This window comes from Enhydra lutris, unplaced genomic scaffold, assembly GCF_002288905.1.
Source record: "Enhydra lutris kenyoni isolate GAN:26980312 unplaced genomic scaffold, ASM228890v2 scaffoldscaffold15, whole genome shotgun sequence".
NCBI lineage: Eukaryota > Metazoa > Chordata > Mammalia > Carnivora > Mustelidae > Enhydra > Enhydra lutris.
Window position 1 is genome coordinate 53,336,302 of NW_019154099.1, and position 14,538 is coordinate 53,350,839.

The window sequence follows — 14,538 nt, forward strand, 5'->3', positions numbered from 1 at the left end:
GAGAGAGAGAGGAGGAAGCAGGCTCCCTGCTGAGCAGAGAGCCCGATGCGGGGCTCGATTCCAGGACCCTGAGATCATGACCTGAGCCGAAGGCAGAGGCTTTAACCCACTGAGCCACCCAGGTGCGCCTCATATATCCTATTTCTTAAGGTGTAGTTCAGCTGTGTATGCATACCTCACTTAAAGGATAAAAGGGTTTTGAAAGAGTTATATGTCAACCAATTTTTCCATAAACATGTATCACTGAATTCTGATGTGTATCTTAGAAATAATTTTTCACAATAAAAAATTGGTCTCTGGATGCCATTAAAATATTTAAGAATCAACTATATTAACAAAGTCACTCAATCGATAAGAAGAACCATTCCAAAACTCTAGGATGGTATGTAGGGCGCTAGAAGATGCTTATTTAATCACTAAACCTACCTGCTCCTTGGTATCTTCAGAGCAGGTGGTAACAACTCAGTTTCTAGCACAGAAATGATCACATCACATTGTTCAATTTCCCTCCTGCCTTCTCTGTGGTATTATTGAGCTGACTGGCTTACTTATCGTCTTCTGAATCTGTGCTTGCCTACCCTTAGTAGGAAACAGACTAACACAGAGTGAGAAAGGGGGAGCACATGAGAGCGAGCTTGGAAGAGTTTTTAAGAGCAGGGGAGAGGAGTTTCCCTGGCAACGTGACACGAAGTCATGCAGTCCGAGGGTGACAGACAATGAGCCCAGCAACACAGTGACCAAAGAAACATTTAAGAAGCAGACAATGAATCAGCTTTGGTCAAAGTCAAGTACTTAAGGAACTGATGTAAATTTTCCTACTTGTAAAAAGCACCATCTGGGGCTGACCTTCACCTTGCACACTGATGTGCCCCCGAGTTGGCCGCTTACCTCTGCGAGATAGAACTCGTCGTACTGCCTCCTGAAGCTTTCTCCTTTGTGGTAGTTGCTCGCGGCCACTATCACATCCACAGTCACCATGCTCAGGATGAACATGTGGAAAACGGACGACCGCATCATTTGCTGAGGAGGGAAAACAGACAAACTCTAAACAAAGACAGAAACCGCTCTGGGAAGTTACCCCAATTCTAGAGAGATGAAAACAGAGGCTCGGAGAAGTTAAATAACTTTCTCACTATCACACAAGTCTTGCAGGTGGACCCACAATTTGGACCCAAGTCTATGGGCTACACCGAGGTGACATAATTAGGCATTCAAAAATAATGACTCTTATTATGATGGCTAGCTTGTATTCAATGCTTACAAAGTTCCCGGCCACACTCTAAGTATGTTATTTACTTTAGTTCTTTTCAGCTCCACCATAGCCCTACACAGCGGGATACATTACTCAGTTTTTCCAGTGAGTTCAGAGAGATTAAGTCATTTGCCCAAGATCACACAGCAAGTGCACAGTAGAAGTGGGCTCCATATCCAAGTCTGTCTAAAGTCCTTTCATGGTGGGGTAGACAATAGATAAAAGGAGAGAGGACAGGCTGAAGGCCTCGCCAAAAAAGGAGAGAGAAGCTGGCTTATGGAAAGGACCTGAGTGTGTAACAACACACCACTAAATCCCATCCCTTGGCATCAACTGCCCGGAGACTAACGCTGCCATGTGTGGAGGTCTTGTTTCTTCTTGGCATGTGGGGGCACGGATCCTTACATGTGATCTGACCTGAGAACGCTTCCATTTTTGCAATGAAAATCACTTAACGAAAGCAGAACCTGGGGATGGGAAAAGAGAAACAGGGCTGCGTCCTCTGAGCTGCTGTCTTATGCGCCCACACATGTGACTTCGCACGGCCGTCAATACCCCGCACTTGTACAACACTAAGGACATGGGCTCAGAGCCCAATTGCATGGAGCAGAGATTCGACCACATCCAAGGTCTGTGGCCCTGGGTAAGTTAGCTAAGCCTGTCTGAGCGTCTATCTTCCTCATCAGTAAAGCAGAGATAACAGTAGCCTCTCCAAAGGTTTTTACCATTTTAAATGAGTCAATATTTGTAAAGCACTTAGAGCAGGGCTTGCATATTAAATGTTCTATAAAACTTTGCAATAAAAATAAGTGCAATTCTGTGAATCCAGGCATTTTTTTTTCCCGTCCAAGAATGGCAAGGTAACTGCCCAAGGTCAAAGAATTAATTATGTCTTATATTTGATGGAGTCCAGGACCAAGGGAGATAAATAAAAGTGATAAGATTTAATAATTTGAGAGATGTCGGAGTTATCAGAAAAGCAGATACTTATTAAGGGTCTTTGTCACTGTGGCTATGGAAGCATTACATCCATGTGCCTCTGACTTTATTTTACGGGTGATACGAAATCAAATTCCAGGACTGCCAATCGACATATTTAAAGGCACATCAATTCCTCGCAGGAACTACTGACCTTCATAACCCTGATAAGCAAATCAGTCGGCACATTTCTATTCTCATTAGAATTTGTATTGTTATTTGGTCTCTCTTGAATTCTGAGAGTCGTGTTCCATAACTATTATTCCCTTTCTGTACTCTTTTCAACATAATGTTCTATTAAAAACATTTCAACTGAGTTCTTCTTCATCTGCATGACAGAAAAGCCACAACTCTCTCTTTCTATTTTCCTTAGCTGTGGATTTATGTCTTAAGTAAACTGTTATTACTGAAAGATCCAAACAAAGCTTTTAGCCATGGCTGTCAAAAAACCTTTTAAATTGGTTTTGTAACTGTCACAGCTTCACTTTGGTGCTGTCCTTATAATTAGGTTGTTTTTTGTCTGAATGTCTATGTGTCCCTGTTGGTACAGAGTCATTAAAATAATCACTTACAATGGATTTTGATACACTATAATCACCACTGCTTAGCTGACTTTCTCCAAAGTAATAAGTTTCAAATATTAAATAAGAATTAAGGTGTGCAGTAGTAGCTAAATCTGAACATTAGAGCCAGTAACTCTGGCCTTGAAGTGAGAGCTAGTGACATGGTCCACGTTAGCTCAATTCAATCCAAACGATGTTGGCTGGCTGTTGGCTTCCTTAATTAAGCAGAAGGCTAGAAACATTACATTTAGACTCATGCTTGGATCTATAGCGCAGTTCAAATTTACACCCTTTGATTTTTTATTTTCTCATAAAAGTTAATGTAAAGGGAAATGTTAAAGTTGAGTCAGTTCCACAAAATATATAATTTGAGATTTTTCAGAATCATTTAACATGGATATGATATATATATATATATATATATACACACACACACCTATAAACACACATATGCATGTGTGTGTATATATATTTATACATGTATGTATATATTTCTCTATATAACATAAAACTCTTTGGATCCTGCATACACATTCAACTTTTTAAGGTTCCCTTCAATTGCAATGTTATTTTGGTTTAATCAGACAAATTTTACATATATTTTTAGTTTGGCTTTGATCCAAGAAAAAAACAATTGCATGTGACAGTTGGAATTACCAAAATACAAAGAAAAGACTGTAACAGAACCATCCCCAAGGCAGCAGTATCTGTCAGGAATGCTCGGGAAGCTTACTAGCCAATGTGTGGTCCTTGGACCAGGAGTTTCCTGGGAGCATATTAGAAATGCAAACTGTAAGAGATTCTTCATCTCAGGAAATGAACTGAGGGTTGCTGGAGTGGAGGGGGGTGGGAGAGATGGGGTGGCTGGGTGATGGACTCTGGGGTGGGTATGTGTTGCGGTGAGCACTGTGTATTGTGTAAGACTGATGAATCACAGGCCTGTACCCCTGAAACAAATAATACATTGTATGTTAATAAAAAAAAAAAAAAAGAAAGAAATTCAGGTTCTCAGGCCCTATCCCAGACCTACTGAATCAGAATCTGTATTTTTAACAAGGTCACCGATAATTAATGTGCATATTAAAGTGTGAGAGGTTCTGTTGTAGGGCACACTCCTTGAGTAGCAGTTTAAACTAGGTGACCTATAAATTTTTTCACAAATTCACAATTTCATGACTCTGAAAGTCTGTAGTCACTGAATAGAATAGAGCAGTACTTGCTGGATATTATGATAATATGTTAGGCTATGCCATCACAAAAAGAATGCCTACCTTCCCCCACTCTCCAACTCCAAGATTAAAACCCACCTATACCAGGTTCCCAAAGACCAAAATATGCATTGGCTTTTCAATCATTTGGGTGAGTTTTATGAAGACCCCATCATAGACTCTTTCATGAAGTCAGGTCATGTTTAGAATCTGGAAAAGGCAAGAAAACTGTTTCTTCCCTAGACCTCCAGAACTAATGCAATCTTCCCGAGACCTTCATTTTAATTAGCTGAAACTCATTTTGGAGTTCTGACCTACGGAACTATAAATAATATGTTGTTGTAAGTCTGTCAGTTTGCGGTAATGTGTTACAGCAGTATTTGTATCAGATTCCTATTCCTACAGAATAGGAATCTGATACAAATACTGTTCGTGATTTTGACATACACCAATTCAGTCGTCTCCTCTGAAACCTGATGGTACAGAGCGTCAGTGCTAGGAAATTCTACCTCCCCGAAGGGCTTCACCCAAGGTGATATGCCAGCAGGGGTCTCTGTAAATTTCATTACCCCAAATGTAAACCCATTATAGCAACCAAGGTCTACACCTTACTTTGTTTCAGAACGTGTAACGAGACAACGGGTTTGTAGCATGACACTGAGCACCACTTCAAGCAGAATGAGAAAAGGTTGCTTTTCTTTATGTTAGTTCCGAGTACGACCACGAAAGGAATGTTCCCAAGAGACTGTGAAGTCTTCACCAAATATGGACGGGGATCCTCACTCAATTCAAACTGACACCAAGATGTATTATCAAAACAGGACCACCATTTGAGTGCTTGGTTTGTGGCAAGTTTCCCCAAGCATCCTGCATGCTGATGTGAAAATCTCATTTAATCAACAGCCCCGTGTGATAGCTGTTTTGTGATCCTCTTTGACAACTGAAGAAAGTGCAGGGTAAGCACAAGTAGACTTGTGAACTCATAGAGTTAGAAACTAGCCTCAGATATTTTGAGTCCAAAGTCGGTGCCCTCTTGCCTTCCCACAGGCAGTCAAAATGCCTCTGATGCTGCTCTGTGTATTAAAGAAGAAAGAACAGCATCTCTTTTGCTAAGTGTTTGTGATTAAATAGAGGGAACAAGTTTAAGAACCTTGTATTTGAAAGGTGAAGATGACCCGTTTCTTACAGAAGGCGGTACCATCTCCAGGGTGGGGAAAAAAGTGTCAGTTTTGAAGACAGGCTGAGCTGAGTTCAAATCTTGAACTTAACCTCTTGTGACTTGGTGTTCGTACAAGAGAAATGAATGTGAGAGCACCTACATCTCTCGGGGGTAACGTGAATATAAATGATACTATTTGGCAGAGAGTATAGCCCATAGCCAGCATCGTGCACTCAGGACACTTACTATTATTATTACTGTATTTGAAAACACTCTAAGCATTTATTTTTGTATTTTTTTTACAGTAGATAAATTTATTTCTTCTAGAATGATCAATAATAAATTTTTTGTAGTTTTCCCTTTTAAAATGCAAATTGTGATGAAAAACTGTGCAACATTAAGTGCAACATTAAGTTGGTAACATTAGACCCATTTCATGATTTGTCATCACTGGAATAGGTTCTTATTTAGAGAATGGATTTGCCTTCTCTGCTGGCACCCCCATCCACAGATTTATCAAATGCCTTAGAACCCATCAAGTATCCCATACAACATAGATTCAGGCTGAGCAACCAATTTCACAGCATGAAAATTATGACACTTGACTCTCACCTCTGGAATTCTCAGGACTCCCCACATAGTCCATCACTGAGAAGGAGCTGGTCACTTAAAATGGTTATGTTGCTAAATGGAAAACAAACCCCTGCATGGTCAGGATGCTCAGAATGTGCTATATATATTCTCAACCCACAGCAGATACACAGAACTTGAGAACAAGGTAGTAGTGATCCCTCTCATTATTACTCTTAATAACCCATGGGTACAGTTTTTGCTTCCCACCCCAGAACCCTGGGATCCACTCTAAGCATTTAAAGGTAGAGATAGAATCGGTTGCTTGTGGGGAATGTAAGAAGGTACAACGCAAGAAATCAAACCAAAGAGATAACCAATCTTGAGAAGGACCGTGAACGTGTATAAACTTTTAGGGAAGTCTCATGCTATCCCAATTTTAGCTTGAGTGCTTCATAGGAGCTTTGTCTATTAATTTGTTCAGTAATTTTGCCTATAAAACAGTGCCTTAAAGATTCTGAAGACTCTGCAAGCAAACATTCATCAAAACTGTGGCCTTGGAGGCCACAATGAGGATAAATTAGGATAATGAATAGTACAGCAGCTCAGAAATCAAATCTTTCTTTAAATTGCTGCTTGAAAGAATAAAATATCCTACCTTGGTAAACAAATTGCATGCATTGTACATTGTATCAGCCATGTACTAAAAACTGTTTTAATTAGACCTCAAAAGAAACATATTTGGAGAACAATGCAATTACATGATGATATTCTCAGAAACCATCTTACATACAGAGCCATGAGCATAAGAACAAGAGCATAATGTAAAATGTACATAATGTACATTGTACAATGTACATAATGTACATAAAACCTAAAATACATCTCTCATGGGCAAGTGGGGCATTTTTCTCTTCCTGTATTTAGAAGACACTTGGGTATGTTACTTCTATAATTGATATATAAAATAATGCTGTCTGATACAGAGAATTGTTAAAAAAAGCAAATACCTTTATAACAAGATTTAAAAACAGAACCAATAGATGTCCTCAGAAACTCTGCCTTTCCCATGTGTCTGCCCCTGGAGAGCCAGAGGATAGATGGAAATCCACAAGTGACTTCCCTCAAAGGTACTGAAAGTCTGTGATATCTGTGAGTCAGTCAAGCCCTGACTGGGTTGTTCTCTTTCCTCGATGGCAAGCTGGGGGGACTTCCCAAACATGGAAGTCAAATTGTAGAAAGAAGGAAGAGGAGGTTAGTAAGACACTTTTCACCTCTTGGTCAGCATGAACCTGCCTATCTTTCACTCTACTCTGTAATAGTAAGGTTAGAAGTTAAATCATAAATTGCCAGGCAAGTATTACTGTTATAAATATTTTTCAAATGCCAACTCCACTGTGTAGGACAAATTCGATTTTAATGAAAAGTAAGTGCATGCTCAGTGGAAAAGAAATGCCGCTAAGAAGGACCAACTATAATGCTAACAAGTCAGTGACTCATACTTCTTCTAGCTCATGTGACAGAGCCGGAAGTGGAATGTACCTCCCTGTCTCCAGGGCCTCAGCAGCGCCCCCTACTCTGACTCTGGACTTAGCCATGTGACTTGTTTTGGTAGCAAGACAATAGCAGAACTGATGTGAACAGAGACTCAGAAAATAATTGGGGGTTGAGACTTATTCTTGCAACTCCTGAGACCATTACACCGACATTCCAGGCAGGCTTGCCACATGGTGCCCATGGGCCCCGTCATCTCCTGTACCCTGCACATCAGCCATGCCCCAGAAGCAGAGATGCTAGCTGATAAGCTAGCTGGGGAAGCTGGCTGACTATAGATACAAGATGGGCCCCGCTGAGATCAGCTGAGCCACAAACTTGTGAGTAAAAATGAGTGCCTGTTTTACAAGCTGTTAAGTTTTAGGGGTGGCTTGACAATACCCCCCAAGTCTGTTTCCTCACCCCAGGCACAGAGCTTAATGACAATACTTAGCCTGTTAACCTCGAAATGGGGCAGGAAGAGTGGTTCTCATCACTAGAATGGAATGGAAATGATGTGTCATTTTGAAAGGGACAATGAAGAAAGGGCGTGCCTTCTCCAAGCTATTTCTCTCTTCCCCTCCGTAGTGACTTTGGAAATTAGGTGCTTCAGATGGGATTATAAAAAATTTTACTATATATAAATATAAATATATATGTATACATATATATGTATATATATAAATACACACACACCCATACATATATATGTATCCTATACATACATATATTCTATATATATATAGAATACATATATGGGTGTGTGTGTATATATATATATATATATATATATATATATATATATATATATATGCCATCTCTGATTGAAGGTGGTTGGGGAACACAGCCCCACGTGTGGTATGCTGGAGCTGCAATTGTGTACATCTTTCCCCAACTTCACGCTCAATGTCATGTTGTTAACTTGAAATTGGCCATAGTAGGAACACCATGGAAATTAGCAAATGCTACCAGTCAGGACTCTCCCACTTCAAGATGGTTATTAAACATCTTAACCATCTGTGAGCACACCACTGGCCCAGGGCCAGCTGCCTCAGCTGTCTGGCACCTCCTTGTTACTCTAGGTTGGATGACACAAGTATCACCCCATTCTGATACTTAGAGACCCATCATGACATAATGTCAAGGGCACTCACACAGACCCTCTCACTCTTGATTCCTATTTTTTAGATGTGTTAATGGGAATTAATTAAAACAAATTAGGACATTTAAGTTCAAGTAATTTTTTTTTTTTCAGAGAGAGAGAGAGAGAGAGAGATGGGGGGGCAGAGGGAGAGGGAGAGAGAGAATCTTAAACAGGCTCCATGCCCAACACATAGCCCAGTGCGGGCCTTGATCTCACAACCCTGAGATCACTACCTCAGCCAAAATCACGAGTAGGACACTTAACCAACTGAGCCACCCGGGTACCCCTCAAATTCTATAGCCTTCTATATGTGTATTCCAAGGAGCTGCACCATTCAGCCATGGGTACAACAGGACCCAGAGTGATGACTGGTCGATGAGGCCACTGCATGCATTCCAGCAATAAAACTCCCTCAGTGACTGTCCCTTCCTCAGGTCATCTGATTCGGACTTAAGTCAATCATAAGTGAAATGCCAGACTGCAAGTGCTAACGTTTTCTGCCTTCTCACTAGCTTTCCACAGCCCATAGTGTTTCCAGTTAATCCCACCAGATTTTGACAAAAGGTGCTTTCTTCATCTTAGTCATCAGTATTGTTGTGAGTTTCTCTTTGTCTTCATGCGTACTTCAGTGAGAAGTTAGGAAGGTCCTTAACAAGGCTGCTAGACAGGGGACCCATAAACTATGATGATTTTAAGGTCTATGGGCACTTCAATGGACATTCCCATAGCTAATTAAAATGTCTATGTAGAATCACTTCAAATATACTTGTATATGTTTATTTTTATTTTTAGTATTAAATGGTGGACAAGTGAACATAACACTTGTTTTAAATTCAAGAGGGAAATCATAAATTTGAAAATGAGATTAAATAGCAGTCATTTTCAACAAATTTTAGATCTGACACAATGAAAGACGTCGGTTGTTACATTTGATGAATGCAGAGTTAAACAAGAATTTTTGACTCTATTGTATCTTGAAGTGGGAGATTCATTTTGAGATACTTAAATTACTGAGGCAAGTGAGAAAAACAAATTTGAGGGATTGAAAAAATAGGTAAGAACTATATTGACTATAAAATGACACTTTTTTTTTACTCTGTCCAAATCTGTCATCAGCCGTAGGGCGTGGAGGGCGTCACACGGCTCCTCCAACCCCTTCAATGGCACTGATTGTGCTGAACACTGAGATAAATACAGAGCAGTCTAAAACCTTGGCTGAAGACTGGCTGCATATTTAACCCCAGAAATCAAGATTCAGAAGAAGAACAATGTATCCTTCATTTTTTCCTAAGGTGATACTGTAACAAATATTTGATGGAAATTTGTCTCCAAAGACTGTATTATGAATGCCTGGCATAGGTTGGCAAATGTCTCCTGATTAATACAAATATCGAAGAGTCATGGGACTTATTCAAACTGGAATATGAAAACATACAACAATATAGGAAGTTAGTTTGGGATAATCTGAAACACAAATTATTTTAAGATGTTCTGAATACTTTTTTCTTCCAGTGAGGCCCCATAATCAAAGACGCAAGACCATTTAATCAATAGAAGATAGACAAATAAATAAATATAGTATTAATTTTATCATGTCTGGTCTCTATTCTAAATATAATTATTATCTGAAGTGTATATATATTCTATTTGTATATATAAATATGTAGAATATATATTTAAAAAATATATATATACACATATATATAAAATACAAAATGTTTAAAATTGAAAAGTTACACAATCAGCACCTCTCTTTAGTTAATTTAACCATAACTGGTTTCGAGACTATAATAGGTCTCTTTCAATTATCTTCTTATACCTTTTGTTTGTGCTGTTTTGGTTCTAACTATTTTATCTTTCTGGTTTTAATTCCCAATCCAGGTTCTTATAGAATACTTTTTGTTCCTTTTCTTCCGCCCATAACTCTTCCTCCAAGCCAGCCATTTTATGTTCTGCTGTTAGAGACTGAAGACCAGAGTGTGCGCGCACACACCAGGGTCTGGGACAGGTGTCACCGGCACCTGTGTAATGGGAGGGTGAGAATTTGTGTCTGCTGTGTGTGAGGTGGTGTAGTTCTGTACACGAAAGCGCGTGTATGCGTACACTCGCATATAATCCCCCAAATATTTGCCAAACGCTTATTGTGTGAAAGCTATGATGGAAGGAACTGGAAGTAGAGAAGAAAGTTACAAACTGAGTTGGGGTGTCAGAGACCACTCACTGTACTGAGGAAGTTTCGTTTGACCTGATTTGGAAGATAGGGGTATTAGACAGGGGTAGGGGTGGGGGGATGATTCAAAGAAACAGAAAAGACTGAATTGATGACAGAATTGCTGACCAGTCAGATTTGGGGAGGATGGTGGGGCAGGAAAAGTCCGGTTCCTATGTGGGAATGGGTCAGGGAGAGGTGTGTTTGGTTTCTCAAGATGAGAGGGGCAATGGGCTCAGGAGAACAAGTGGGCGTATGTCTGTTGGACTCTTTGGGACAGTCCTGAGATGCAGAAACAGGGCTGGAGCAAGGCGGGGAGGTCGGACTACAGGTGTGCATGAGCACAGGCTTCCTGGACGGACACAGTACTCTGAGGCAGGAGGCAGTGGGGGAAGCATGTGCTCACAGTAATGACAGCCGTTTCCACAACCTTGTGACCACTGTATCCCACACACTGCATTAGACATTTTATGTGCATTGTTTCTAATCCTTACAAATCCCTGAGAGATGTCCTTATCCCCATTTTTCAAGTCAGCAAACTGAGGCTCTGGGAGATTTAGCAGATTGTCCCTGGTTCTCCTGGGCCAGTCCCAGCTGGGCCACACCATCTCGTCACTTCAGTCTGTAAGCACAGCAGAGGATGGAAGCGAAATTCTCCTGGGTTCAATCAATTCCTGAGATTGTCTGCCGGTTCCTGGGAAGGTTCATTAATAAGATAGACGTCTACGAATTGCCTCGGATGTCGCTTCATCACTTGAAATACACACATCACACAGTCCATCTCCCCCAATCTTTGCCTTCCATGGAAATGTTCTCAGAAAGCATTAAAAACACTAGAGTAATAATTTTGCCACCATTTGACCCACTTATGGTAAGAGCCTATTATCTCTGTTCTTTACAGACGGAGGCGCACGAAGCCACAGAGAGACATGGAGCTCGAGCATGTTGAGTCTCGTGCACACTTTCATTTTCTTGTCAGTGACTTTCTTCATGGTAATAGATCACTGTGTGTGTTTGGGAAGATGGCTCAACGGTGCAGCCACATCTGTCAGACCGTCAAGGGATGAAAACTCCTACCTGAGAGGCAGGAGAGAAATGGCTTGTCACAGCAGCTGCTGGGGACCAAGGTTCCCGTTTAACAGAACTTTTTATCATGCATTAGAGCAACCTCTTCATGCAGCTGTTGCTTAGGCTAAAAAGTATAAACAGCTAAGTAAGTGGCTGATGTGAAAAGAGTTAACTATAACTTTTGCCTTTTCTGAGATGCACAATGAAGGACACACCAAAGACACTTTCTATGTGGTGCCGGTAATGCTGCCTAACAGAGCTGTGGTACTGCCTGAAGAGGGGCGAGGAGTAAAGCGTGCATCCCGATACCAAGCACTGAAATTTCAAATGTAGCTCTCTACTACCTCAGTGTCTTCTCAGTTAGACAGAAGGGATAGGCCCCTTAGAATTGCACAGAATTTCTGAAAGTCGTTTGGAAAAAATCAACAGAATCTACAGAATGAATGAGTGATCTACAAAAAATATAAGTGGCCTACGAATCTATACAGAAAATTCGTGACTTTCACAGACTGTAATCAGGCAGATCTAAATTGAATGTTGTCTCTTCACACCATCGGGGGTAAAAAGTCTGATAACATCATTGTGGGCGAGGATGCGAAATGCTGAGAATTTTTGCAGGTTGCTGCTAGGAGTAAAAAGTGCACAAGATTCTGGGGAGCCGTGGGGCAATATCTCAGAGAGCCTAAGGCTGTTTCTCTCCTCCAGCAAGTGCTCTCTTAACTACAGACACTCGAAACCTTCTCACCCATGTGCACAAAAAGGCAGAGACAGGAGGTGGCCTAGAATGTGGGCAATAGAAACAATAGGGGAGGGGAGCCTGGGTGGCTCAATTGGTTAAGCATTGGCCTTCAGATCAGGTCATGATTCCAGGGTCCTGGGATTGAGCCCCATGTCAGGCTCCCTGCTCAGTGGGGAACGTGCTTCTCCCTCTGCCTCTGCTGCTCCCTTTTCTACTCCCCCTCTCTACTCCCTGCTCCTCCCCCCGTTCCTCCTCCCTGCTTGTGCCCTCTCTCTCTGTCTCTCTAAAATAGATAAATAAATAATACTTAAAAAAAAAAAGAGCAAAACAATAAAAACCAGCCTTGGTGTCCATCATTAGGTGGATAAATGAATGGATGACAAACAAACTAGGGTCTGTTGGAGGAGGACGATACACTGTGTGGAAATGAAGTGGTTAAAAATCTGAGGTGGCCTGCATGGGACAGTCCCCAGTTAGTCACCAGCTACGTGACCTGCACCAAATTACTTCAGCTCTCTGTGCTTCATTTGTTCCACAGAGGTCATGAGAGCCCCTGCGTCAGTGGCCCTGTTGTGAGCGTGACATCAGGGAGCACCTCGAACCCACCACTGACACACAGGGAGTGGCCCCTCAGTGTGAGCTGTGTTCATTTCCAACAGTGGCTACAGAGGTATTCTTCCCATCTGTGTCTCCACATTGTTTCATAATCTTTTTAACGCAAGAAAGGGACTGAATATTATATTGGGAAGTGGCTCTAATTGACAAGTTATTCACTTATAAATACGAGGAAAGTAAGTGGTGTTTCTTCAAAGAAACTGTCCCCACACAGGGGTGCTTTGAACTTCAGGTCAGACCATAATGGTCTACTTGGCCCTTAAAAGAGTTCTCAAGCCCTGCAAGACTTCAAAGTTTAATAGGGAACCGGCCCCTGAGTAGTAACTCCCAAGGTCAAGTCCCACTACTCATAAGGACAAAAAGTTATGTCCCTTCTCCACCTGCTCCATGAAGCTCCCCAGGGTGTTGAGCAGTGGCTCCTGTAGACAGAGACCAGGCATGGTCTTCAGAAGGGATTGAGAAGGGAAAATTACTTTGGGTTCCTACTGTAACTGAAGGGAATACTTCACTCAAGTGGACTTGCTTCTTCCATTCCATTCCCATGACCAGCTGCGCCTAGCCCAGCTCCCATTTGGGTGGCCTGCTATGAAACTATAGTCTCCCAGCCTCATACCCATCTTTGGATGTTTCCTTGGTGAGTCTCTTTAGCGCTCTTGAATAACAGGTCACCAAACTCAGTGGCAAACAGCCACATTTGGGCACTGTGAAGGAAACAGAATAAAGCCAGCCTTCAAGGAGAAAAACAGAGGCAGATGCACGGACAGAAACAAAGATGAAAAATTATGTGTCTTCCCACAGAGAGTGAGAGAAAAACAAAGAAAGCATAGCCTTCTGGCAGGTCAGACTACATGCAAATGCTCCCTGTGAGCGTAAGATCTGTTCCTTGCAACCAAACAATTCTTGAGTGGGATGTAAATTCTTAATCCTCACAGCTGAGGAAGGAGGCGCTATCCCTATTTCACAGCAATATGCCCAAGGTCTCACTAATTAATAGCAGAGCTGAAATATGTCTGTCTCCAGAGCCTACCCTCTAAGAGGCTGCAGTATGGTGATTTATTCTCCCTCTGGAACAATGCTGTGCTGGGTGTTATCTCACGGAGTGCAGTAAGGATGTCTGTGGCTGGGGAGGCAGGGGTGAGAGGTGAGGGAGTCAGGAGTCATGTGCTGGAGGCAGCTATAGCATAAAAAGAAAAGGAAACCAGGTCTAGGGCTTGGCTCATCCCTATTCCCAGACTTTTCCTTGTCACTTGCAGCCATCTTGTTCCCATAATAAGGACAAATGGCAGGAAGGGGTGGGACCCCAGATGATGAACTTATCAGCAGTGCTCAGGGAAGTAGAGAAAGAGGCAGAAAGACATTCTAGGCAGGACAGAGGTGGAGAGAAGGGGTGTTTCAGGGGCTCTAGAAGGTTCAATTATTTGTCCTTAAGTTAGGAATGAATTTACAAGGAATGGCATAGATCTCCTGCGGCTAAGTTCCTTAGTAGATGTGGTATGAATT

General features: G+C 41.6%; 1 protein-coding gene across 3 annotated transcripts in view; it reads right to left on the reverse strand.

Moving 5' to 3' along the window:
- The window catches only part of LOC111147028 (sodium leak channel, non-selective), a 291,306-nt gene that overhangs the window by 174,222 nt on the left and 102,546 nt on the right, over window positions 1–14,538 (reverse strand). For all 3 annotated transcript variants that reach the window (XM_022502882.1, XM_022502881.1, XM_022502880.1), the window contains one exon: window positions 889–1,020. In XM_022502882.1, the coding sequence (XP_022358590.1) occupies window positions 889–1,020 (132 nt within the window). The remainder of the gene's footprint in view (window positions 1–888; window positions 1,021–14,538) is intronic.